We start from the raw sequence: 27,653 nt of genomic DNA, 5'->3' as shown, positions 1-27,653 counted from the left end.
TATTATACTTATTAACAACAAATACAGATATACAGTATATTTGCAACAATTACCTGCAAATTGAGATTCTTAAAATTGCTGTTAAGAATAGTTTTGAAAGAAAAGGAATGAGGAAGAATTTCAAATTAGCATGACTGCTTTCGAAAATCTGCCCAATGAGCGGGAAGGGCTACTGAACTTTGATTTTCTCTTCTTTCAGTTAATGTCTGTAAAAGTTGTTTCTTTACTACTAAGATTCAATTAGTTATGTAAAGAACCAGCTGCAGACTCCCAGTTATAAGGAAAATAAACCACTTTCCCTCTGGTGCATTGTAATTTTCTGAGTAAAAGACACAGAAACTTTTCTCCCTGATGATATATAATGGTTCTAATTTGAAAATTATTTCACTTGCTGGAATACTTGTACCACTGCTTTTTCATCTGAATTAATCGGCTACAGATAATTAAATTTGTGTTTGGAGGAAATTAATTTCAGTTCAGGAAACTGCCAATACCTAAGCAGGGTGTTTTTTTCTCCCTCTCTCTCACCTTTCTTCCCCTTTTCAATTGCCATCGCTCTTGCTTTCACCTAATTTCTATCTTGTTCTGCTCTTCTTCTCTATCTAGTTTTTTCTTGCTTTCCAAAGGCAGCTGCTACACTTTCCCTTCAACCTATCCCCATTCATTTCTTCTTTGTCTTTCTCTGCTCCCTCAAAGAAGAAAAATAGTGTGTGTAGAGTTTATTTCTGTGTGTAAAAAAAAGAATGGTTGGTATCTGCTGAGGGAGGATTAATTCATTTTATTTTATAGGAGGTTAATTTTAGTCAACAGTTTGATAAAATACCCAGTTCTTAAATATATTATATATACTTATAATAATATAAATATATGTGTACTAATATATACTCGTGTATCACACTAAATATTACTGGATGACACAAGAAGATTGTTTTAAGGTGGAAACGGCAGTGTTAAGTTGATAAATTGAACATTTGTCTTCTGTTTGAGTGACTCCATATTCAGATATCAATTCAGGTGCTACTTGCTCTTTGTCAACTACCATTAGGATGTCTGTCTGTCTGTCTATTCTATTCTATTCTATTCTATTCTATTCTATTCTATTCTATATTTATTCACAGTTCTTTTTCTTCAAAGCTAATAAAATTATGGAGTTTTGCAATTTCATCTTGAGATAGACACAAAAAACATATCTTTATTCTAATATTACCTGAACTTCTTGGGTGAAAAGTCTGCATTTTCTACAGAAAAGGTAAAAATACTGAGAAAAACAAGCAACCCAAAATAATTTTTGTTGAATGATTGTTTTTGTTTAAATATTAATAAAAGTTGCAAAGACTGAACATTTCTATCTTTCAGATATACAGTTATTTCCCAGTAACTCGTTTTTATGAAATTCCTTTGGTAGTATTCATTTTGACTACTTACTATAAAATGTTCTAATAAAGAAGTCCTTTCTCCCTCAACAAATTGATCAACATTACTTCTTGTGCTTTGATAGCTAGATAAATTATTATTGTGTTCTACAGTTATCCCATCAAGAGCATCACCTTTTCTTGTGCTACTTTCATGATTCTTGTGTATCTCTGACTTTAATAGCATTCCTTTAGTAATCTTTGTGATACCATAGAGAGAATTTAGAGATAAAGGTAACTTAAAATTATTACAATTTATAATATCTAAGATGTTCTCAGTGTAATGTCTTCCAAAAATGTTAATTGAAATCTTATTCATGCAGCTGATCTTCAGCTGATCATGAGGTTTGCAGAGTTTAATTATACATTTATCTTTCCCTATGGATTTATTTATCAAATATGGTAGCCAGATTAGATTCTCAATATCAGACGCTTTTTGATAAGCACATCCTCTGATCTGCTCATTCAGTGGCTTTATGAGAGCTGTCAGTATAGGACAATATTGTCCACAAATAGCATGGAGTCTATCTAAAGAATCTTGAGTCTCAGGCCTATTCCTGTTTGAAGTAGCATTCCTAGTCGGCTGGGTCCGAACTAGTGCATCATCTGTAATCTGATCCAGAGGGTGTATTCGATTGTTGGGTAATTTTAAATCGACCATTGAGAATGCTGGGGAATAGCTGTTCAGCTCTGTGCAACATTCTGAAGAAGTGTTGTATTCCTTCCTCTTACTTGGGCTGTTCTTGCATTTTATATCTGAAACATGAGGAAAAGGCTCTGAATCACTATTATGAGGCATGTTGAAGTAATTGCCTTCATTGCCACAAGGCCTTGCCATATCTTCCAAATCAGAAGATGATATTTCTTTCAATGCTGACCTTAGCTCCATATTCTGCAAATGAGAATATGGAACATCACTACTATGATTGTCAAAAAAAGTATCAGTTGATGTTGTATCCATATTGCCATACATTCCATTGTTGTCAGGGGGTGATTTTCTTATTAAATGGTTTTCTTTAAGAAGCCATTTTCCTTTATCGATCAGTATCCCTTCATCTTCAGCAATCTGGGCCTTAAACTCACTTTGTTGGTTAACATTTTGCAGTGAACAATCAGTGTTATATGTTTCTTCCCCATTAAGGCTGAATATAGGGATTGGCAAAGTAGCATATTCATCGCTTATTGCATTTAAATCATGGTTATCATATGATATTAATGAAGAAGCTACTTTGTCCTCAGGCCATCCATTATGAACTTGACCAAACAAGGGAATTTTATCGCTGATTACATGTAAGGGAACTTCTGTATCTTTGGTTAGCATCTGATCCAAATATGGAGAACCAGGCTTGGAAATGGGTTTAAATGCAGTTTTTGCTTTACCATAAAGACGTTCAATAGTTCTTTTTACATAGCCTGTGTTGTAGCCTTTTTCATATATTGCTTCATCTGTACTTTCATCAGACAAGTCAGTAGAAGGCCTAGACCTGCTGTCACTTTCATCAGTTTCTGGTCGATAATCAGACAAATCAGATGTGCCAGGACTTCCAATGGTTTTTTTCAACTCTGAAGAAGCATTTGAATGAGATCCATACTCAAGTTGATTTATTATTAATTTCACTCTGGATTTCTTATCCTTGGTATTGATTGGAATTTGATTAGATTCATAAGCGAAAGGTTGTGATGAAGTTTTTGATAATTGCTCTGAAGTTTCCACTGAAGAATCATTTTCCTCTAGATTATCCGTTGTAGAATTTTCTACATGGTTCTCATTTGTAGTATTTTTAATAGCTGAAATAAGGTTCTCATCAGAATGTTCTCTTTCGCATATTGATGTTATATATTCTTGCTCTTCTAAGATATTTAATTCTTCATCATCTACATGTGATGATTCTAAATCAAAAATCTGCCCATTAGTATGATCACTAGTGTTGAAAATAGTGACATTAGAATCTGCAAATAGCTTAGGTTTTTCATTACTTAATGATGTATCTGGGATTTTTTCCTCTAATTCTTCCAATGGAATAGCCTCATTTTTTTCAAGAAAGTCTTCATTTGAAACCACATTTTCTGATTGTGCTTTGGTGCAGTTTAGATTTTGCATCACAACCGTTTCATACATATCTGAATTTTCTGCTGGCCTGCTGCATGGTTGCTGTTCTTCACAGTTGCTCTGTAACTCTTCTGCTACCTCTTTCACATCTAAAACTTCTTCAGAATTTATACTGTCATTCATGATTAAATTCTCATTTGGTTTTTCTTGTTCTTCCGTGCCTGGTATATTTTTAGTTTCGATCACAGCAATATTTTCTTGGCAATATGTTAATTCCTCTTTTTCTATTTGCACCCCAGAAAATATTAAGCAGTTTGCTGTGCAATCCTGCATGTCAGATGCAGCTGTCATTAAGTTTTCATCTTCTTCTTTAGCTGCAACCTGTTTCAAATATTGTGATAGCATAAAGATTTCTGAACAACTGCAACTAGTTCCCACCATCTCATCTTTATTTATAAAGGGCAAACTTTCTTTCAGGTTTAGTAGAAGCCAAACTAGCAGAAGATTGGCTGGAGATCCAAGGAGAGAAGAAGAAAAAACATCTGAAAGACAATTTAAATTTTGGAGACATCCAGTTTTAGTTTTTTCAAGATTGAAAACTGCTGATTTCAATTTATGTAGCAGAAGACTATTTTTGCAATATTTCTGCTCATCAATACCTGGGACAGATTTAGGATCAACTTGAACATTTCTTTCAGAATTACATCTTGCATGACCAGTTTCTTCCTGAAGCTTTTTTTTATATTTATGTATGATATCACACATGGAAAGTTTTGCTTTTTCCTGGTTATCTGATGGCATTAAATATTTGTCTTCATCTTTCAAGATCCCATCAGCATTTCTTAAACAATCTGTGTGTGTTTCATATAATTCTTTAAATGATTCTTCCAAAGCTTGCACTTCATTGAGATTATTTAACGTACTCTTCAATTTATCTTCAGGAATATTATTCTTCCCAGTTTCTTTGCTTTCTTTATCTAAGGATGATTTTACTGTCAGGTGATGTGATTTCTTGTTAATCGAGTTTATAGGAGCCCAGGGTTTGGGGGACCTCACAGCCTTTGGATATACATTTTGCAACCAGGTTTGAATGTAGTTTTCAAGAGACTGTTTTGTAATCTCATTTGTAAAGTCTGAATCCCCCAGAGTATCCAAAACTTTCGTTTCATCCAATACCTTGTCTGTACTACCTGTAGCACTTTCAGATTTTTTCTTCTTTTTCACTTCTTTGTGTTTTGATGATGATTTTATCAACTTAGTTGAAATAATCTTTCCCTTTTTATCTTCTGCCTTCTGACCATTTCCTAAATCAGTTAAAGGCTTTAGTGAAGCAGGTGGTCGTTCTATTTTATTAAGAGCTTTACATGTCCCATCTTTAATCTGTTCAAATTCATGTTTTGTGTTATCCTTTATTAATAGTAGATCTTCAGCTTTCATAGATTTGCTACTTTGGTGGGATAACTGACTATTTAGATTTTTCTTTATGTTATCTTGTAAATCATTCTGCTGGGATGTGATTGAAACCTGGCTATATAAATCACCTCTGGTGTTTATGGTTTTAATAGCACCATCAGAGTTCCCAATAGGAAATGCAAGCTCTCTATTATGAATTGCTAACTGGTTAGGAGAATGATTCATCATCTCTCTTGTGTTGTGAATTGTGCAGGTGTTAACATTTTTCTCTGTAGTACCTTCAGTGGAAATGTCATATGAGTCCTTTGGGGAACTTACATTTTGTTTCACTATATCTAATTTATTCTTTTTCTTCTTCTTTTTCTTTTTGTCACTAGATGATGTAGCTTGGCTTTCATCTGAGAGGAGCATAGCAGTAATACAATCAGATCCTGTTAACGTAGGAGTCATTGGAGCATATTTACAAATTGTATTATTGCTTTTAGGAGGCAATGATGAGGAACAATGGTGTATTTGACATTGGTCATATATAATTTCTTTAGTTTTTAACTGAGACCATTCTGAATGGTTGTTGAAGGAATTTAGTTCTTGTTCTACAGCATCACATTTATTAGATAAACACGGTATAGATGTATTATTCCTCTTTACCAAAGATTGTCCTTGTCCAATACTAGAATAGCCTTCAGGTGTTAAACTGTTAGGTAACCCTTTCTCTACAACTGATTTCTCCAAAACATTATGTAATAATCCATCCTCTTCAGGCAGATCAAAGGACTTTTTAATTGCGCTTTTGCTCAACATTTGTTTCTCCTCTTGGTCAGTTTGATTCAGTGTATGATTATTGCATTCGCCACAAATCTGGGGATTAGTAACATTTGTTATTTGGCTGCTAGCATGAGTAATCATACAGTGCTTAGATTTGGTTTTGCCATTGTCTATTTCTTCACTGACAGAAAATTGACCTACCATCTTTTTTTGGACAGTTGTGTCTGATACCACTGTAACACTTTCAACTAATGCTTTCTTTTGACTAACTTTTCTAGGCCCAGGAGTAGGAGGTCTAGAGAAATTAAGTTTAAGATCATTATTTCTTTCCTGCCTCAACTCTGTGTTCATCAGTTGATCCTGCCAGATGTCATAAGTGCTGGTTTTCAATTGATTTGCAGAATTTTGATTGATCGTTTTTGTACAGATTTGCTGCATTGGGACATCATTTTCAGCAATGCTGAACTCCTCTGTGGGATTTTTATATGTCAACATATTTAAATCAGATGTTTGATCTTCTGGAATGACTCCTGAAGTGCCAGCATGAGTAACAGTAGTGGTCCATTTTATAGTTTCCTTTTTTTTAATCTTGAATCGAACTCGCATCTCAACTGTCATACTGCCATCTTGATTAAGATGAACAGACTTTTCAATGTCATCAGTGAAATGCTCTTCAGGGTAAACTTCATCAGCATGCAAACAATTTTTTATTGTGCCCGTGTCATTGTCAGGTATAAAAGAGGAATCTGAGTTGTTATCATTGCTGTATTCCTTATAAGAAGAAGCAGAGAACATCTGAGTTCTGGATCTTGAATCTATATGAATCCCGCTCACTTTCAAGCAATTTATTGAAAGCACAACATGACAAGGTTAGATTAAAGTGTGGAAGATAGTCATCCAGCATAACCATCCATAAAAATAGCAGCAGACAGGTAGCAAAGAGGCAAAAGAAAACACACAAAAAATCATTGTTAGTACAAAACATGCAGATAACATTAGACAAAAACAAACAAAAAAAGCATTCCTAATAAAGGGGCTGCGTATGCACTGAAATTCCTTTTTATTAATTAGCAGTTGTGAGATTGCTACATAAATTGATATAATAAAATAACTAATTATATAATATTCATCAGAATCTGGGATTATTTAAACTATGTGGGCACATATACATATGATTGCAAGTGATTCAGGAAAAAGTGCCTACGTGGGAATATTCACTCAGCATCTATTGTCAAGTTTTAAAGCAAACTTTTTTTCCCCTAGGATTAAAGGCAACTGGGACGAAAGAAGTTGTCAACACATGAACATACTATATTTCTTTTCTTTTTTTTAATCTTTTCATTTTTTTTTCCTAGACGAATCAGAGAAAGTAAAGTAAAGAGCCTTGGTAGCACAGTGGACTAAAGCACTGTTATTAACATCTGCTACTTGCAATTACTGCAAGTTCAAATCTCACCAGGCTCAAGGTTGACTCAGCAAAAAAAAAAAAAAGTATCTAAAAATTTCCTTGATTTTCTAACCTATATCCTGAGCTGCACGTATTTATTTAAAGGTCTAATTAATAGAGCTGGCCATTTTTCAAATTCAATTCCAAAATGTCTAACTCAGAATGTGTGGGAACATAGGCATGGTGCTTGCCTACTGGTTTCTAAAACAGCTGCATCACTTCTCAGGATCACTAAATTGCTTTAAAGAGCTGTCAGATGCTTCATTTGAACCCACAAGCGTCCCAAAGCACCTCTTTAGAATCTAAAGAACTGCACAGCCATATTACTTAATGCCAGTAGTATGCAAGTATTAACAATTAAAGTATAGCTAACATCAAATTAGAGAGCCAGTTTGGTGTAGTGCTTAAAGCACCAGACTAGAAATCAGGAGGCTGTGAATTCTAGTCCTGCCTTCGACCCAAAGCCAGTTGGATGATCTTGAGCCAGTCACTCTTTCTCAGCCCTAGGAAGCAGGCAAGGGCAAAACCCTTCTGAAAAACTTGCCAAAGAAACCAGGGACTTGTCCATGCAGTTTCCAGGAATAAAGATTTGCTTGAAGGAACCAAAAAAAAAAATTGTAAAAATTGTTACGAATTTTGTAAAAATCAATTTACTGGTACAGTTACCCTATGTTATCCTTGCTTGCATAATCATCATAATTCTGTTTCTAAGAACAAAAAGTGACTGAAAGATAAGGGGGACAAATTCTAACTGATGCTATGGGAGGGACTATAGAAAACAGGTTAGAGAGCCACTAAAGACGCTATTGTGTCCATTTAATGTTGGTTTAGCATAACTTTTAATGGCCCAGAGTCACATTTTGTACATATGAAAGATTCTGGACAGCAAGTAAAATCTCCAAGCATTGAGACAGACTCCATGTTCTTCTGGATTTTCATTTCAAATTTTTAAATTTACTTAAGATTATAGTTAGGTTGCTCAGCTATAGAATGTAAGTGTATTTTATTTCTCATATTTATTAATTTGCTTGTTTGTTTACCCACTATTTTTTTCACATACTCAATTTTCAAGGACCTTCAATTAGTATTCATAGTTGCCCTTTATAGCAATCGGGCAAAGTAGATTGGGATGAAACAAAGTGATTGACACATGACTACTGGTAATGTTCAGTCTGCTCTTTGAGATTTGCCTTGGTTTCCCCCCCCCCCTTAATATAAAAGCAGGCCTGTTTTCTGAAGCGAACAAATGACATTTCACATTCTTTCAATTTCAAAGTGAAGAGTGAAAGCAAGTTAAATTATTTTGGCACCTAAAGGGTAAAATAACACTGTTGTCTACCTTTCTCTGTCTCCCCAATGCCCAGGCTAAATCAGCAGCAGCAGGAGCAGCATATTAACTAATTAATTAACCATTTGTTATCTTTTTCATAATACCCAAAATCAGTTTCCCAAGCTGGCCAATTTGTTTTACCTAATGCTAAGGCTGATCTTATCGATAATTTAAAATAATGGGGAAAAGTGGGGATAACTTAAGAAACTTACTTTTTCTGCTCTCTGACTTGAGATTTGCTTGGGGGTGGACACGACTGGAGACCCCCGGAAGTCTTGCAGGCAATGAATACCTACGAGGATCATAATTCCCTGCCTTAAAGGGTTCTCTCCCTGCAGCCACAACAGCTCCAGAACACAATATCAGACCCTGAAGGTTGGAAACCTGAAAAAGCAAGTGATAAATAAATTAACCCTCTTTTTAGATCACTTCCCCAACCTTTCTTTCTCATATATAACTATTAGAAAATATCCTCAAAATACATTGGTTTCATTTATATAGTCACTTTGTAGAGTGTGATAGGTGGCATATTAAATAAACAAATAAAAAACAAACAAAGCAGATTTAACCCAGTTACCAATTAACCCATACTTTGAGCTGGCACAAAACCCTGAATTGTAAAGTAACAATTGGTTAGGCTTGCACAGCATATCCAGTAGTGGTGGTATTGGTAGTGATGGAGGAAATAATATAAATACTAACCTAGATATATGCCTCATTTAGCTTGTAGTATTGCACAGACACACATACAGGGAAAGAAAATCCCTTCCAGTGTTAGCCACAATCTGTCTCTTGGACTTTTGGACATTCTAAGATTGTATTACCGCAACCCTGGTCATTTTGCTTTATTTGGTTGGACACTTATTGTATCCTCTTGTTCTTTTCCTGGTCACGTCTATTCAGTGGTGTGCTGGTAAATAGATAAGAACTGAAGCAGTGTGGCTCCATTACTACCACAGCATCAGTAAATACAGAACAGCTGATTGGCACAGCAAGTAGAGTCTTCTCTCAGCCAGCTCAAAAAATTCCAGAATTCAATCAGCTTTTGAGAGGTGTCTTCAGCACACCATAGCCTGTACTTCAAGATTTTCCCTTTCTCAGACTGATATATCATTCTTTCCTTTTATTAGCATTGCTCTGTTTTCTACCTGCTACCTATCTCTACTTCCTTTAAATATCCCTGGGAACCAGAAAAATTCTACAAAAAACTAGGTTGAGTAACTGAAATATTCTCATTTGAAAACTTTAAAAAGTTTTATAAACCCATGGCGTATTTCAGCATGAATATGTCTAGCAGGTAGTTTATTCCTAATAGAAAGAAAAGTTCATGTAACAATGAAAATTTTTAAATAAAATGTTACATCCCTAATCATAATTAACATTTAAAAAAGATTTTACAGCCCTAAATCATAATTAAATCTCTTCTATCATCACAGTACTAGCATTTTTCTAGTTTGACAAAGAAATGTTGATATTAAATATTCATCAAAGCTTTACTACAGCCATCTTGGGAAAAGAAAACTTAAAATATTTCAACTGTGTTTTTTGAAAAACAGAAATCTGCTGGAAGACAGCAGGCAGGGAAACATTTAGAGATAGCTAGCTCCTCTGCCTGCACAAGTCTGTTCACTCTTATGAAATCATAAGGAATGTATGTATGTATTTACAGTTTTTTTTGTGTGTGTGTATGTGTGCGTGTACTAAAAGTATAGAATTGTTTGCAGTTGGAACTCGGGGTTACAGCTTTGGAACTCTCATTAGGGTTTAGTGTTACAATCAATATAACTTTTCAAAATTTAAATAAACTGTAATGTTTATGTGAGCCTAATAAATATTAGAGATAAACAAATCCCCAAATTGTTTTAATTTTAAAATGAGCTTTGGCAAGCTGTTATTTCTCTGCAGTAGTGATGGAAAGAAGCATGGCAACTTCACTTTTCTCCTACCAATTAATTTTACAAACAACTTAGTGCTTTCTTTAAAAAAAAATGCACTGGAATACACAGAATTATATGCAATTTTAATGCAACACATATAACAATAATTTGCCCTGAAAAATTATTGCTTTTCTTTGTTATAAAATGAGACCAAATGATGCTAATCGACAAAGGGACTTTATTTTTGTGCTTTCTTTCTGGGGCAAAATAAAGATGTGAACAGGAGAAATGGAATTGCTTCAGGTCTTTGTAGGGGGGAAAAAGAACAAGAATTATGCCTCATGAGAAGTCTAAGCATAGTATAGCCTTTAAGAGATTATGATGTGACTAATTGCTAGTAGTAAGATTGAGGACGCTCCTAGAGATGCCCTGGAAAAGCTCCTTAACAAGAGTACACAGATGAAGTAGAACAGGAAGGTGCAGATTAAAACAAGGATAGTTCTTTGCATATACCAAGACCTCCTTACTTTGTGCTTCCAAGACTTCCATGTTCTTAATACTGAAGTATCTAGTAATAACTAGGGAATACGGGACAACATAACTCAGCTGTTTTAAATATAAAAGACTTGGAAAGGTGGTAGGTTATTTTTCTTGATTTCTGTGGTGAAAATTTTTATAATAATAAATTTGTTGTAGAGGCACTTGGGTTGTGAGACAGGCAATAAATAAATAAACAAACAAACAAACAAACAAACAAACAAATAAATAAATAAATAAATAAATAAAAGAAATCTATTAAATGGATGCTGAAATGTAAGAACTTGACCTAGTAACTAGTAACTAGTAACAAAAGCTGAGTAAAATTTATTTTGTTTGCTACCCAGCTCACTACCATACTAAATATGCTTTTAGTAAAATTAGAAAAATGGTTGACCTATCCATATGCTTCAGTTTCAATATTTGCTATAAAAGTTTAGGGAAACTGTTTCTTTCGAGGGCCTACTTTGACAGTAAAAGTACCTCTACTGAAGAGCACTTCATCAGAAATATTGTGTGATTCACAAGAAGTCCCTCTCCCAATTCCACAAAAAGAAACATATTTGATTATTATCTTATAGTTATCTTACCTTTCTCCCATCAGTAGTATATAATTTCAACACTGAATACTGCATTAATTCACTGATGTGGTCCAGAAAGGCCTCAAAATTTTGTGTGTTCTTCTTACTCAAGACAACCGTACACCGGATTTTTGCATTGCCATTTCTGAAAACAAGCAACTTCTTAGGGGTGCTCAGTCGTATAGTGCTATCCCGTTGGAACATACTCCCTTTGCTTTCTCTGGTTAACTGTACAGCCTTACGACGAGCACTGATGGGCCTACTAATCTGCCATGGCAATGGCTTTCTTCTGGCCACCTCCAAATTGATGGGTTTGATTTTTTTTTGTTGGGAACAAATGTATGACTTTCCATCTTCAAGGTCTTCCAGATTATTGATATTGTGCACTCCTCTGGGTGTAGTAATGTTCCTTACTCCGAAAGGCAGTGGAACTTTTTTTGACAAGTTGTCAAGCAGAGCATCAAATGATCTGAAAGAGCGGCTATTGACAACCATTTTAATTCCATTAAACTGAGGATCTCCACTCTTATAAAAGCAGATCCGTTTGGCCACACTAGGTTCGATGACATTGGATGGGCGCACAGATAAAGACTGTTCACTCTGTGAACTGGGAGGTTGGATCACTGAGTTGCTGATTGAAGATGTTTTACTCATTCTAAAAGCAATCTGGAAATAAAGAGGCAAGAAGTCAATGTTTTGTCTCAGAATCCCAAGTAGAACATTTTCCTAATTTATGTACAGGCAACAAAGGAGATTTCAACAAAAGCAACAACAGTATTGCTTGCCAAGATCAATGATTTAAATAGGTCTGTGCTGTTATCTTCAAATTTCACAAAGACTGGTAGGATCTAGCTGATATCTTTACTTGCAGATTTAAGCAGAATTGTCCAACATATTTTCACAGATCTTATTTTAGTACAATAGATATTTTTACTTAGCAATAGGTACTTAGTCACACCAGAATAACAATTAGAGGGATTTTGTTTCAACAGCAAACATATCTGCAACATTTCCTATTTCCCACATTATGAACATTTTTATTCAGAAGAATATTTTTTCATGTTGTTCAAGGTCAATGAATCCAGCAAATCAAAGCTTTGCAAAGAAATATAGAGCACAACCCAGAAAGAAAATTCACCATAGCCTTGCATTGATTTCTGTCTCTCTCTGTAACACAGAGAGGGGAGGGGGAGACAGAGAGTTATATACATATATCTCTCTTAATATACCCATGGACACTCAAAGTTTAACCCTCATCTGTTAATTACAACTTGGATATTGTTTGATGAGAAAACCATGGAAAAATAGAAGAATCAACTTCCTTCAAGAAGTGTACTTGTATACATTAATTTATAACCAAGCATTTTCAAGATTTTATTATTATACTTATTACGTATTATATATGGTTGTGTCCATTTCAAAACCCAATTTAACTTTATACAAAGATTGATTTTATTCATCTGATTAAATATTTCATACTCTGTTTAATTTTTCTTGGGCTTCCTTAACATGTTGTTCAGTTATTCATGGAATTCAGATGTATTCATTGTTGAGTGGTACCCTGCAAGAGGAAAACTCCTCCTTGCCTGGGATAAATGACCTGTGCTCCCAAACCACTTTTAGAAATCCAGTGAAGGAGGCAAAAAATCTAGCTCCATTGACAAATTTGGGGGGTTCTATTCTTCGGCTATAATTGTGTATCTCCAAAACTCACCTACTGCTATTTCCTTTACCGTTACCTATCTAACATTTAGTCTGTTGTTGAGTGTCTTCCTTCTGCCTCCCAACCCCTTTATTAAATTATTAATATTAAGTAGAGTATATTAGGAGTGTATTTTTAATGCCAAGATTTGCTCTATATTCAAAATGGAAAAAAGATTTTTTTTGAGTGCTTACAAGATGTTTTGACACACTAAACCAAATATTAAATAAAAGAGCCAATTAACTAATATTGTGTATAGATCAATTGTTGTGTGCAGTGAACTAACAGATGGGTATATTTTACAAATATAAGAATCTAACTTTACTGGATGAAAAAAGGAAAGTTATGTTTAATGCAGCAACCTATTTCCCTTAGAAGTCAGCAAAATATTTCTGGGAAGCCCATCTCTAAGCTAAGTAGGCAATCCTTTTTGCATACTACTATTCCCCATAATTGGGTTTTAAAGTGTACTTATGAAGACCATATGTGCCTATCTTGATTAACAATACGGTTTTATCTCCCATCATTTACCTAATGGGAGGAAATAATGGGGGGAAACATAAGTAAGATAAGAAGATTAAAGAATGGCTTCCTACAAGGCTCTGTAATGGCACCCACATTATTCAACTTATATATATCAAATATGCCAGTGACAAGGTGATACAAATTTGGATAGGCTGATGATTTGGCCATAGCAGTGCAAGGAAAACACATGGAGGTGGTAGATAGCCTCCTCTCCAAAGATCTAAAGATCTTGGCAAAATTCTTCATTGACTAACTGGAGGCTTACTCCTAGCACCAACAAAATGGTAGCTACATGCTTCCACTTCAATAATAAACTAGCAAATGACATCCTGAAGGTTTACTAAAACAACAATTTACAATTCCTATCCGAACTACATTGGAATAACATTGGATTGGACTCTATCCTATGAGACACATCTAGAGAATGCAGCAGAAAAATCAAGACATAGTCCAGAAACTAAGCAGAACTAAATGAGGAACTTCAGCTGCTATTCTCAGAACATCAATTCTAGGGCTGGTCTCTCTCCACAGCAGAATACAGTGCTCCTGTATGGCTCAACAGCTGCCATATTAGTAAGCTAGACACCAGACTCAATGACATCATGAGGGTTATAAGCAGATGCATTAAAGCCACTCCAACTTGCTGGTTTTCTATTCTGAGTTATATAGCACTGCCAGCTTTACAAAAACAAGATGCATTAGTGAGACAATACAGACAAAATATGAAGAATTATGAACAACTCACTCCTATCAGTGCATACTGTGAGAGAAAAGTTATTTCTCAATTGCTGTGCCTATTAATGGCTTTTGGAATGGACAAGTGGGTGAGCCAATCAGAAGGCAGCTGATGGATTTGAATCTCCAGGGCTTTTGTATTTCCTCCCCTAACTGTCAATGGGACAGTATAAAAGGAGATTCCTGACAGAAAGTTAGTTATCAGTCAGAGGGCAGTTAGAGGGCAGTTCTGCAGTCAGTATGCAGTTGAAAGGCAGTTCTGCAGTCAGTATGCAGTTGAAAGGCAGTTCTGAAGACAGTTAGTCATCAGTAAGTTGGCAGTTAGGAGATTTCTGATTGGGGATCAGAGGTAGATCTGATGTATTAAAAGACTCCTTCTTCTGAAGAAGAGTAGCCAGAACTATAAACATATAGAGTGATTACATATATATATCTGACAGGATATTTAAGAAAAGGAATGACATACTATTTAGTATTTGAATAGATATTGTTTTTATTATTATGTAAATAAAAACAGTTTATTGTGAACTGCTAGTAAGTCTCATTTGTTATAGTAGATTGTTATAGAGATAAGGTTTTACGGTACATTGATTTAACCTCCACGACACATAGCAACCTTCATCATTTAACCATTGGAAAGTTCAAATCCAAGAAGCCCCCACTGGTTAAGCCAACATCTGCTTAACAACTTTAACATTGATTCTCAATGGAAAGCCAAATGGGTTGTTGAAAGCCCAGCACTGGTAGATATATAAATCACCCCACGCAAAAGGCGCCAGGTTTTGAACTACCACACCAGCAGTGGACAATCTTGAATCAGATTCGTACCTCATACAGCACATCCTCCCCTCAATGTAACTGCAGGCTCCACATCAAATGGTAGATTATATCATGACTGGCTGTAAACTGAGAGCATATACCAGTCCAGTATCTGATTATTTTTTTTTCTCACATAAATGAAGCTGCGCTTCAATGGTTAGATTGCCTAGACATTGCTATCTAAATATATATCTTTTTAACATTCATATTTTACTGTGTTTTTAATCTATGTGAAATGTAAGTAAATATTGCAAATCCATGTATATGTCATCGCCATATGCTAAATAAATACATTCATCTAATAAAAGTGATAGCCAGAACTGTACTATACATATTTTCTCTCTTTTTTCCTGACTCTCCGACCTTTTAGATTCATTGGATGACCCAAAGTTCTAGTATTATTAGAAAAAGGCATACATACTTTGCATTACAGGACTAAGAAGTAACAGCATGATTCAATGCAAACTGAAGTTAAAAACATATTATCAAAGAGTAAAAGATTATTTTCCCTCCCTTGCTTCTAGCCTTAGCGGCAGATGTTGGAAACATAGATGCATTATGTTTGATTTATAATCAATTGAGCAATCCTATGCACACATATTTGGAGATGGTTTCAGGATTGCACTTTGATTCTTGTATATCAGGTATATAATTGCAGGTCATAGAGGTACTATGATGGTGCATTGCACTGACACTTTTTGATCCACAATTATCATTTCTAAATATTAAAAAGTAGCTCCTCTTTGAAATGATCTTTGGAATTTAAAAATGTACCATAAAAAATACTGAATAATATGCTAAACACTTTAACACGGGGGGGGGGATCTTAACATCAAACAATTGGTTTAGTAATACTTACTCAGGGTTATACCTAATATAAAATAAATCTTGCTCTTCTTTTTCTGAAAAACAGCTAGAAAATAATTCCCTACTAATTCTCAAATTAGGCTTTCTTACACAGAAAAATTAAATAAAAACATTCCATGTTATGTTAGTTTAACTCTAGTACATTTCTTCTTTAATTTGTGTGTGTGTGTGTGTGTGTGTGTGTGTGTGTGTGTGTGTGTAAAAATCCTGAAGCACTGGTAGAAAAAATCCTTTGCTATGCATTTTTCCCATTAGTATTCACAGTTTCCTTTGGTTGTTAATTATCTTCTGGAACTGAGCTTCAATCTATTGGTTTTTAATATCATTATTCCAGCTTGTAGAGCATAAACTCAGGGCCATTTTCATCCTCCGAATAAATTCTTTTGATAATTATATTCATCTAGCCAAATAATGAAAGATTATTCCAAGAGCAATAATTCCTGGTGTCCTTACTTTTAGTGGAGCAAATGAGTCTAGATCATCCAATTCTATGGTTTTCTTTCTTTGTGGCTCTACCCAGTTTGCCATAGATTCCTTCCAGTCAATGAAAAGGCTGCATCAAGAAGGGTTGACAACCAAGCAATTGCATTTGATCAGTATTTCTGCACATACAGGGGATTATGACGCTTTAAATATGTAAGATGCTGATCTCCAGATGGCAACTGTTCCATCTAATTACTACAAAATGTATAATCAGATTTGAAACTTCTCCTCTTAGACAGGATTACAAGCCTGCCATGCTAACTGTACAGGAGGCATAATGAAAGCACAGCAGATATGCATCAGGGTTCTTAACTGGTTGCCCCAATTTTTTTAGGATATATTTTTACACATTTTTAAGGTGACCAGTAGATATTGCTTTGCTTCAAAGATGTGATTTTTTCTTCTTCTTGGGTTACACTTTTCCAGTTAAATAAATGTTTAGGACTGATGCATTGATAATATATTGATAGTAATAATAGTTACTTGCTGAAATTGGCAAGAAGAGAAGAGAAGAGAAGGGAAGAGAAGGGAAAGGATGGGAAGGGAAGGGAAGGGAAGGGAAGGGAAGGGAAGGGAAGGGAAGGGAAGAGAAGAGAGAAGAGAAGAGAAGAGAAGAGAAGAGAAGAGAAGAGAAGAGAAGAGAAGAGAAGAGAAGAGAAGAGAAGAGAAATGAATCACTCAATTGCAAAAGGAAGCTTTACTTGGAACAGCTTACATCCTGCAATGGTACCTTTAACACCATCAAACAATGTCATCTGCCTATCCTGGGTCTTTGGGAAGGACTTGATAGGTAGAAAAAAAACCAAATTCCATTCCATAAACATCTGATTGACTGTGCAACAAACCATAATGATAGTAATTATATACCAGAATGTGATTCATTACAAATTCGTAAAAACTTCATTAAAGTACTCCATCTAAAACAATAATTTCATATCTAAAATAGCCCAGGCAATACTACGCAACATAGATTTGTGTTCTGTTCTGTATGGTCAAAATGTCTATTAGCTACTGGAAATTATTTTTAAATATAAGTCAGATATGCTACCTTTGAATGATTTCAAATTTTAATAGTTTCCTTTTCAATAAGACAACTCAGCATTTCTTGCACTGAATGTTCTGATAAATATTGGCTAAATATCCTTCACTTTTAATTCCTTTGCAGAACATGAGTTCCAAGAATCTCCACAGTGACTTTACAACCATTTGTTGTGCTCGTGCAATGTGCTTAATTGGGTTAAGTTGGGATTAGCATATCGTGTGAGCATTGTAATCAGTCAGCACTGAAATTGGAGGGTAAAATCCAAAACCCAGGGTGAGGAGTCAGGTTAAACTAACTTGCCCAGCCAGTGTATCATCTGAAGAGCAGTTTCATATTCTGTTTTATCTCAGGGAAATAGCATGCTGGATCAGGGTCTGATGTGTCATCTGAAAACAGCTACCGGTCATTTTATATAGAATGATGTCATTGGACAATAAATACCACAATGCTAAACCAACAATAAATCATGGCTCAGAAAAAAGTAAAAGTATGGTTTACATCTTAGCATTATATAAAAACTTAGCCAACATGATTCATTTGGTTTTTATATTGCTTGAACCCATTCAATATCTGTCTTGCATGTATCTTGAACTATTGTGTGAGGAAATGCTATCTGGTGGAGTAGTTCACCAGATAGCATTTCAGAATTTTTAAAAAAAAAAAACCTTCTGGTTTCCAATCATAGTTTACTATTAAAAAAATATGATCATAGATTTAGCCACATGTTGACATTCAATCCATAGTCAAAGGTAGACAAACTTTTTAATGGGGTGTGTGCATTTAGAACTTTAAGAATGTATGTCATTCAATGCTCCCACAAAATGACTGCCATGGATGGATTTTTGTCCTGTTCACAGTATGGTTACTATGGTGAGCAAGGCCAATCCCAGAACACTATTACCAGAAGGCAAGTGAGTGGAGATATGTCCTATCATCCTTATGCAGCCCTCTTAATAGAATGGAAGCTCTCAATGATTCCAGCTTTTTCTGGGACAAGCAAAAATATTTGTAAAAAAAATACTGATACTGAGTTTGGGAGTGCCAAAATCCAAGTAATCGTGAGATGAAAAATAAATACAGAAAAAGCTAACACTAATATCAACTGTTAAACCATCTGGATTTCAAGGAATTATGGTTTGTCACATAGTCAGTGAGATGTTTAGACTGGATTTGGCATTTTTATCTACCTATCAACTGCTTTCGAAAGATATGAAATAGACAGCTGTCATTGAATTAAGCTTACTTAATTAAATATATTGTTGCAGGCTGTAAGCTGCTCCATGTAAAACTGCCTTTTGCAATTGACTGATGGTGATTTTCTCAATGCCAATAGTGTTAAAGTAGTGTTCCAGATGTTTTTGAGACTGCATCCAAGGTGCCTATTACTATTATTACTATGTTTGCTTTCTTTTGCCACAGACAGTCTATCTCTATTTCCAGGCCTTTGTACTCTGTTCAATTCTGCTTTCTCCTGGTACTGCACCTATCCAGACATTTTTTGTTTCTTATTGACAACTGTTAAATTGGGAGGATTATGTGGCAGATGCTTGTCTATTTCTGAAGTCCCAGAGCACTTTAGTGTCTTTTTGTAAGCAAATGATATTTCTTGCAGATATTCCAATGCTTTACTGTTGCTACTTTGTCATGCTATTTTTTGTAATCAGTCTCTGCAGTCTTCTTCGAGCAACTAACTAGGTGGTCCACTATTTCTTTAGCTTCTTTAAGAAGATGACATTTGGTGCCTATTGCTGTCTTCTCATTTCTAACGTATGCATCATTGTTGCTTCTTTGTCTTGCCATGTCTATTTTCTATTCTTCATTTGATCTTCCTTGTAGGAAAGTTTGATTTCATTGATATTCATGATATACTAGATTCAGTGCATCTTCTTCACTATCCTTCAAATATTCTTCCAATGCCTCTTTTACTTCTTCAACTATCTGGTATACCATGCCCACCTATCTCCTTGATAAGTAGAATCTGTCAACATCACTGCAAGAATGAAGAATATGATTCGTTGTTGTAATTTAACTGATAACAACATATATCTTGAAATCATTCCTTAATCTAAGAATATAATTATCTGGAGATTGGTTACTCAGATACACTATACTTAGCTTGGAAGCTTGTGGGAAGCAGGGCGATAGAAAGAACTGATTGATATCTTCTTATAAACAAATTTATTTGTTAGACACTCTTCATAAGGAGCACAAAGAAGCATACAAAGCATCCCCTCTATTTATCCTCTCAAGAGGTTTCTCAGAGAAACCTCTTGAGAGAGAAGTGACTGTCTCAAAGTCACTCAGTGAATTTTGTAGCTGAGGATGCACATGAGCTGATCTAGGACATACAGATGCTTACCCTTGACGATACCCACTTCGCTGCCAGCCAACCACTGCTGCTGACCCACAGTGGCTTTCCTCTTCCACTGTCCACTGCCAATGGCGCCTCAGCCTCCCACTCCCAGCCCTTCATCCCAGCCCATTTCTTGAGGTATGGTTTTACCCAGGCATTTCACTGTACTGGTCAAATATCCACCAGCCAATCTGGCAGTGGGTGATAGCAATGGTGCTGGGGGTGTAGTGCACAATTGGCAGTGGGTGGAGAGATCATGGAAGCTGTGGGGGTATAGTGCACAAAGGGTTAGCCCCTGTGATCACCCCGCCCACTATCCATTGCAAGTTCCTCTCCACAGCCCCCACGATCACCCTTCTCACTGCCAATTGTAACCAATGTGGGCATGGCCAAAGGTCAGTGCCTAAATGTTCCCATTCCAACTTGAAACTGGGTTTCATGAGTCCAATACAATTGTGACCACTTCCCATGTATTTCTATTGTTTAATTAAAATCATCTTTGAAAAATAGAGGGAACTGAGCTTGGCAGACATTATGAGAAGTGTCTACCTGCACAATGTCCATTTCTGGAGTGGCAATTAACCCTTTGATCTTGTTTAAATAAATGTGGGTCAAGGCTTTCAGTGGGATTTTTATTGTTATTCTATGTTATGTCTCAGTTTCCTTCAAATTAAAATTATTGACAATGATTTGCTAAGTTTTCATTTTGAATGAAGCATTCTATTACTCAGGAAAGCTATAGAACATAGACTAGCATGCTTTCAAATACCTACTATCAATCTTCCAATTTACACCTCCTGTTCAAGATTTTCCAAGGGAACAATAATTAGTAAGGCTTTTTTTAAATGTGTGAGTTACTCTATTAAAATACTAAGCTGAAAAAACAGATAAGTTAATATGATTGATTTTGGGATACAAGAAATATCTGTACTTTGCTCACATCACAGAATTCTGACAACCTTTAACCCAGTGAGATTTTTTAAATTGGATCATTCAGTAAATTATGGACCTAGAAAAATTGATTCAGTTGGAAAGGAAAGTATCATAATATAGAAAATCTAGGTTAGGTTTCTCTAAATATACCTAGCCTACTTAGGACCTTCCACGGAGGTTTCTGAAAATGTCTTATTTTTAACCATTCTTCCAGTTAAGATTTTAGTTAACACATTGTATTTCAGTCATATGATATCTAATCATCACAATATTCCCTCAATGTTTATGAAACACAAAAATAGCAAGAAATATAAAAGAACAGGCACACAGTTTTATAAGCTCTGAAATGATTGCGCATATAGTATTTGACCGAAATAAACTTTTAAATAGAGTTTGGTCTAGTGGTTAAGGCACTGGACTGGAAAGCAACAAACCATGAATTCAAGTTTTACCTTGGACAGGAAAACCAGCTGGATGACCTTGGGCCAGCCACTCTCTCACAGCCCAAATCATCTCCCAGGGTTGTTGTGGGGAAAATAGGAAGAACGTAAATTGGATATGTTTGCTTTGCTCCCTTGAGTTATTTGTAAATAACTCTTACATAATTTTACTTGAAAAAAATCATCATGGTTCAGTTACACGGTTCAGTCAAAGAAATTACATTTCTTTGTAATTTCAGTTCAGTTACATGGTTACATGGTTCAGTCAAAGAAATTAAAAAGAAGTAGAATCTGGATATAACCTTGCTTAACACTGAAAAAATTAGATAAGTCGTTTATAGGAAAAAAATCAGTTTGAACTCTTTTAGGGATGCTGCAAAAAGAATGAAGGTTGACAAGAGCCTTGGTAGTACAGGGGTTTAAGGCACCCTGTTATTAAGCTTATTAAGACCAGCTGCCTGCAATTACTGCAGGGTTCGAATCTCGCCAAGGCTCAAGGTTGACTCAGCCTTCCATCCTTTCTAAGGTAGGTGAAATGAGGACCCAGTTTGTGGGGGCAATAAGCTGACTTTGTATAAATATACAAAAGGATGAAGGCTATTGCTGAGCGCATTGTAAGCCGCCCTGAGTCTTCGGAGAAGGGCGGCATATAAATCAATTTTTTTAAAAAAATTGTATGATTAACTGCTAATTTTGTCCATAGCTTACTCCTATCAATTGAATCAAAGTGGCAATAAAATCAACATGTAGCAAATATGGTTTTGATCTTCATTGTATCACATAGTTGACAATGAAATGATCCACTAGATGAAACATATTGTTCTATTATTGGAAAAACCACCTCTTAAGCCAAGCCTTGTTTTCAATCAGAATATAATTCTCTATTATTCTGTACTTTTGCAACAATGTATATAATGGATGTCTAGTATAGACATTTATACAATATTTGCTTGAGATAATCCCATCATACAGCTAATGTTTCATATTGCAATTGTAAAGTCACAGCAGTTTAAATTAAATATATTATCATTCAGTAACAACAAATTCCTGCATAATGATGATGATATAGAGTTTTGGATGACTCCAAATTTACAGTTCATTTTTAGAAACAACTCAAGGTACTCATTGAGACAGATACTCTTAGTGCAAGAAATACGGAACAAAAAGTTTGAAGTTTCAACAAATCAATGTTTGTTTTTTAAAAAAATATTCTATATAAATAACTCACTATGCCACAATACCAAGTATGTGCTCACCCATCCACTCACCCTCATCTATAAATTGGCTTACTAACAATGTATTGCTAAGAACCATGTGGTCAAGATTTAATTTAAATCTTGAGTTATTTTCCTATTTATCTTGTTTACAATATTTTTCTCATTTTGCTTTCAGGTTACTGTTTTGATTTAGGGTTTTTTCTTCTTGTTGTGTCATCTTTTTGTTCTTAGGGCTTTTTTAAAATATATATTAAAGCACAGTAAAAAAAAAAGAAAAAGAAAGAAATCCTATGACAATCCAGACTATGCAGATTTTAAGCAAAGGCAAAATCACTTTCCCCCCCCACCCCAAAAAAATCTTATTGCAATATTTGAATATTTTGTAATCCATAGAACATAGTCTGGTGGTTTCTGAAATTCTTTTTGGATATTGTAACCATTAAAACAATGATATGATTTAATTAACTAGCAAATATCTTTCTGATGGATTATCTGTAAAAATATGTATTAAGATTAGCTTGTATTTGACCAGAATAATTTATTTAAAAGAAACCAACTTAATTCTACAATTCTAATAGCTGGTTCCCATGATTTTGAAACATTTATTTTTATGCAGTAAGATTAATTTTATCATTTAAACTCATTAGGACAAACATAACATTCCAATTGTTTGTTCTAAAATGACTGATTAACACTATCCTTCATAAGGCTTTAGTTCTTTTGTATTAAAGCTTATATTCTTTTATCTATGAAATTAAATCAGATGAACAATGATGGGATTAATTATTTTCACACAGAGATCAATATTTTTCATTGTTTTTTTTTCAATTTTACTTTATTGAAGAGTGAATTCTATATTCTGAACTTTCAGGTATGAATATTTTCTATGGAATGAATGAATGAATGAATGAATGAATGAATGAATGAATGAATGAATCGGTCTCTGGTCTAAAACTGTAGCAAGTTTTTTTTAAAAAAAGAATGAATGAAATGAAAGAAACATATGTGACTGCTTACATATGTAAGGGTGTTGAACGAGAACAAAAATATAATTCAATGATCAAAAACTATTAAAGTGACATCAAGACTCCAGAAAAACCTATATACATATATTCCTACACATGTGGTTCTCCAATCCCTGTACTACATTCATGTTAGCATTATTGTATAAATAACTAGGGCTCACAGCACAATTTCATATTTCTTTGCTGCTTCCAGAGACTTATCCTGCCACAACATATGTTGCCTGTTCTGCGCAGGACTGGTTAAATACTGTCAGATGTAATTATGTAAAACCTGTAATTATGCATATTAAATGTATTTTTATGTTTTTAAATTTTGTGTAATTTTTGTTTTAATATTGTTTAGCTTTTTGAAAAAAAATAGTTTGTATTCAATCTTCTTTATGCTGGCCTATTGATCTTTGATGCGATTATTTCTTTGTATGTAGTATGTAGATAACCAATTAATTCTGTTTTCATTAGCATAGTATCTATCCCTGACAACTCTGAAAGAAGGTAACATTATTCTACCCAATCCCGTGAATTATATAATCTCTTCATCTAGATCTCACTATCTGGAGAAGTATGGGAGATATAGTTGTTTTACAAAAGCAGAATGAAGGAGGCTAACAAAATAGAAAATCATACAAGATGGAAAAACAAATCTGCAGCTAACCTGCAGCACTGAACATTCTTGATATTTGTTTGGTCAACACAAGGAAGATCAAATTTTCTTGTATTGATCTAAGGTCTCTAAGCCTTTTCAGAAAATAAAAACTGTAATTGGTTGCAACCTGCCATTTCATTTGGCAATATGCCTGGAGAAAGAAAAAATGGCAAGTGGTGAGAAGCATTCTGTGGAAGATGATTGAAGGATTGGGAACTAATATTTTAGTAAATTAAAATTAGTAAGTGACATATGTCTCCTCAAACAACCACTCTGTCAATATCAAGTTTCCAAGTGGAAGACTACAGACTACTTTCTCTAAATTCTTTCAGCCCCAAAAAGTTTGGGAACCCTGATTTAAACCACATTAAAAAGTTCAAATTTAACATTCATACCCATCTGTTTATTGTTTTTACTATATTTTTGTTTTTAAGTATAATAATTATGTTCTATCCTACTCTTTGTAAGTATAACAATTGGATGAGAATATATAATTACCAAATTATATCTATCCAATTACAGATAGGCCTCAACTTACAAAAGTTATTGACCGTTCAAAGTTACAACAGCACTAAAAAAGGTAACTTATGACTGTTTTCACAGTTATATAACCGTTACAGCCGTTACAGACATGGTCACATGTCAAAATTCAGACACATGGGAACTGACTCATATTTAAGACAGTTGCAGTGTCCCAAGGTGATGTGATTACCTTTTGCGACCTTCTGACAAGCAAAGTCAATAGGGAAGCCAGATTCAATTAACAACCATGTTATTAACTTAACAATTGCAGCGATTCGCTTAACAACTGTGGTAGGATAGGTTATAAAATGGAGTAAAGCTCATTTAACAAATATTTCACTTAGCAACAGAAATTTTGGGCTCAATTATGGTCGTAAGTTGAGGACTCCCTGTAGCTCTTTCTCTATCCCTCGGCTTCTACCCTATCTTGTTTCCCCTTTCCTGCAATACAAGAAGCTTGTATTGAAGCCTATTTTTATTTAAAAGATCAGCACATATAGAATATTTGAAAATTTGCCATTGTAGGAAAAACTGACCAAAAGGGGATCCTTATGGAATATGCAAATGACCGTATTTTTACTGCTTGGAAAAGGAAGGTGGTGAGTGAATTATCTCAATTTAATGAAATTATCAAGCTTTTTGGAGAAAAAGAGCTTATTTCTTATTTTATTATCATAGGTATGTGGTATAGAGAAACCAAAGTACAGTCTTTTAGTTGTTTTTTTCCCCTATTAAAACATTTCTAAATTTACAATAATTGTCTACTAAGAGGTAGAAATAGGATTGCGTCTCTGACTGAAAACAAAAAAGAAGGTATACTTTATCAACTGGTGCAGAATGTTTTATGCTCAAATAACAGAACATTGAACATTAAAAATGTCAGTACATTAAAACCTGGTTGCTGGCCCTAACCTGTATAATCTATCGGCTTTGCTTCAGCATTGCCTCTTGCAAAATAAATTAGAAATGTATTTCTCAAATATACTTCATTTTTAGTGATATCTCCAATTTTAACCATTGTTCATAACTTCATGTTCTTAGTGGTCCTTGCAATATTTAGCAAGCTTAACAAAAATGCAGCCTAGATCAAATTAAGCATAAGGAAAGAGTAGAAATGATGTATCTAGCTTTTATTTGAAGTAAAAAGATCCTGTAGGAAAATTTCTTTGGCCAATTAATGGTCTCTAAATCCTAAAAATACCAAGGATTATAGGAACAGATTTTCCTGAATGGGATGAAGACATAGGTTAGAAAGAGATGCCTTTAAAATATTAATATGTAATCTTTGAAAGAGAAACTCCCCCAAGGTTCTGCCCATTGTATGCTATCAGGCAGAGTCAGCATGCTCTAGGTTCCATTGATTAAACAGTGTCGTCTAATGGAACCTAGGAAGTGGGGACATCTCTGTTACAGCACCTTCTCCTCCTCCAAGGGCTTCCAATTGCCTCTATCCTGTTCCCTTTAAATGAGCCTTTAAATATGGCTCTCTCCCTCTAGGCCAGAGATGTCAAACGCACTTCGTCACAGCAGCATCATATGACTTATAGGGACTTTGTTCCCCTTCACTAAACCAGGTGTGGGCATGGCCAGCACATGACACATCTGGCCCATAGGTCAGGAGTTTGACAGGCCTGCTCTAGGCCTTGAGCTAGGATGGTTGACAGATTCCATTAAGTTGGGTTTTGTGTAGAGAAGACAGTTTTCATTGTTTCCTCTGGGCAGCTGTCATCTTTCTTTAATTTGTAAGCCACTTTGGAGCCAGGCAGCCTTAGAAATGTGTTTTATAAATACAAGATATAAATTAAATAAGGTATAAGTAAGTTATGTGTGTTCTTAAAACAGCTGAGATTTGAGATTGATTTGCCCTCAAATTAGTTTTTCCATGCCAGACTACTTTCCATGAACTTCATTAAGTTGTGTCTTATGAACCAAGTGCAAAAATGATTGTCAAACAGCCAGTAGTAATCACCAAAGAACAATGGGCTGACATATGCTAGGACACCCATTAACATGATGCCCCATTATGTTGAGATTGCCAAAAGAATTTGATTCTTGAAAAATACAAAATACAATTCAAAATAGAACAATTTACAAGGTGCATGTTTTTTAAGAAATTAAAAGAAATTAAGAAATTACATCATTCAATATTTTAGCAGCTTTAGAAAAATAGAGTAAAGCAGCCAGAAATTATGTCATATATTCCATGGCAGGGAATAGATCATGGATAGGTTTATGGATTTATTTTCCTGAATTGATTTGTTGCTTTCGAGAAATGATCTTTACTGAGGCTGTTTCTGTCTATGACATGATGCATCAAGACTAATCCCTATTGATTAGGCTTTATTGCAATTTGATAATACTGAAAGCCTCAGATAAATTGTGGACTAATACAACACATACTCTTGTACTTACTATTAATTTAATTGCAACAGTAGTCCCTTGAGTCTAATCTGTGACTAATGTATTACTAATCAGATATAGTACCTAACCATATATAAATATAAGATTAAATGAAGAGTGCAGAATCTATTCTATTCTGTTCATTTCAAGGCTTATTTAAGACCTACAACAATGAATGTGCACAGGAGAAAGCAAACTCTTGTTTTGCTTTATGATCTTCCAGTTATAAATTCTCAATCTACTCCCACACAGTTGTTGTGAGGTTAAAATGGAAAATAACCATGTTACTCTAAATTATGCACAGGAGAAGCATTGTAAAAATAAAGTAAATCAAATTCTAATGAGAGTCTGGAAAAGAAGAGTGTTGGACAAAGGCAGCCCAGACAATCTGTTAAAATAAAGAGTCTGAATAGATTCTATTAAACAGCAATTTGGTTTCCATGGGAACTAAATAGTAAATTAATTGCTTCTTGTACAAGATAATTGGGGGTATGCTGCTAAATCTGAAAGAGCAGACTCTTTTCCTTTTAATTAA

The 27,653-nt window shown here is 34.7% G+C and overlaps 2 protein-coding genes and 1 long non-coding RNA gene across 4 annotated transcripts in view; 1 reads left to right on the top strand and 2 right to left on the bottom strand.

Annotated features, from left to right (window-relative positions):
* The window catches only part of LOC117672798 (lipoxygenase homology domain-containing protein 1), a 211,799-nt gene that overhangs the window by 178,798 nt on the left and 5,348 nt on the right, over window positions 1–27,653 (bottom strand). The window contains exons 1-3 of one of the 2 annotated variants that reach the window (XM_034429782.3): window positions 14,385–14,502; window positions 11,422–12,078; window positions 8,630–8,801 (exon numbers count right to left, since the gene is read on the bottom strand). In XM_034429782.3, coding sequence (XP_034285673.2) covers window positions 8,630–8,801; window positions 11,422–12,066 — 817 coding nt within the window. In that variant the 5' untranslated portion in view covers window positions 12,067–12,078; window positions 14,385–14,502. Of the gene's footprint in view, window positions 1–8,629; window positions 8,802–11,421; window positions 12,079–14,384; window positions 14,503–27,653 lie in introns of those variants that run through there. The other variant, XM_034429781.3, reaches the window with a different exon arrangement.
* LOC117672799 (uncharacterized) overlaps window positions 1–27,653 on the top strand; it is a 37,707-nt gene that overhangs the window by 8,073 nt on the left and 1,981 nt on the right. The window contains exon 2 of the long non-coding RNA XR_004593374.2: window positions 25,244–25,317. This is a non-coding gene — a long non-coding RNA (uncharacterized LOC117672799). The remainder of the gene's footprint in view (window positions 1–25,243; window positions 25,318–27,653) is intronic.
* LOC148114915 (oxygen-regulated protein 1-like) lies at window positions 1,172–6,435 on the bottom strand. Its single transcript, XM_087888846.1, has one exon. It carries the CDS (start codon window positions 6,433–6,435, stop codon window positions 1,204–1,206), a length of 5,232 nt encoding a protein of 1,743 aa, XP_087744972.1. The 3' UTR covers window positions 1,172–1,203.

This window comes from Pantherophis guttatus, chromosome 3 (assembly GCF_059756535.1).
Source record: "Pantherophis guttatus breed Tessera chromosome 3, ASM5975653v1, whole genome shotgun sequence".
Classification (NCBI taxonomy): domain Eukaryota; kingdom Metazoa; phylum Chordata; class Lepidosauria; order Squamata; family Colubridae; genus Pantherophis; species Pantherophis guttatus.
Note: the sequence above shows the minus strand (reverse complement) of the source record. Positions and strands in the feature narration are given on the sequence as shown.

Coding starts and splice junctions, on each gene's coding strand:
- LOC148114915 (XM_087888846.1), bottom strand. CDS start 6,435: ATGTTCTCTGCTTCTTCTTATAAGGAATACAGCAATGATAACAACTCA.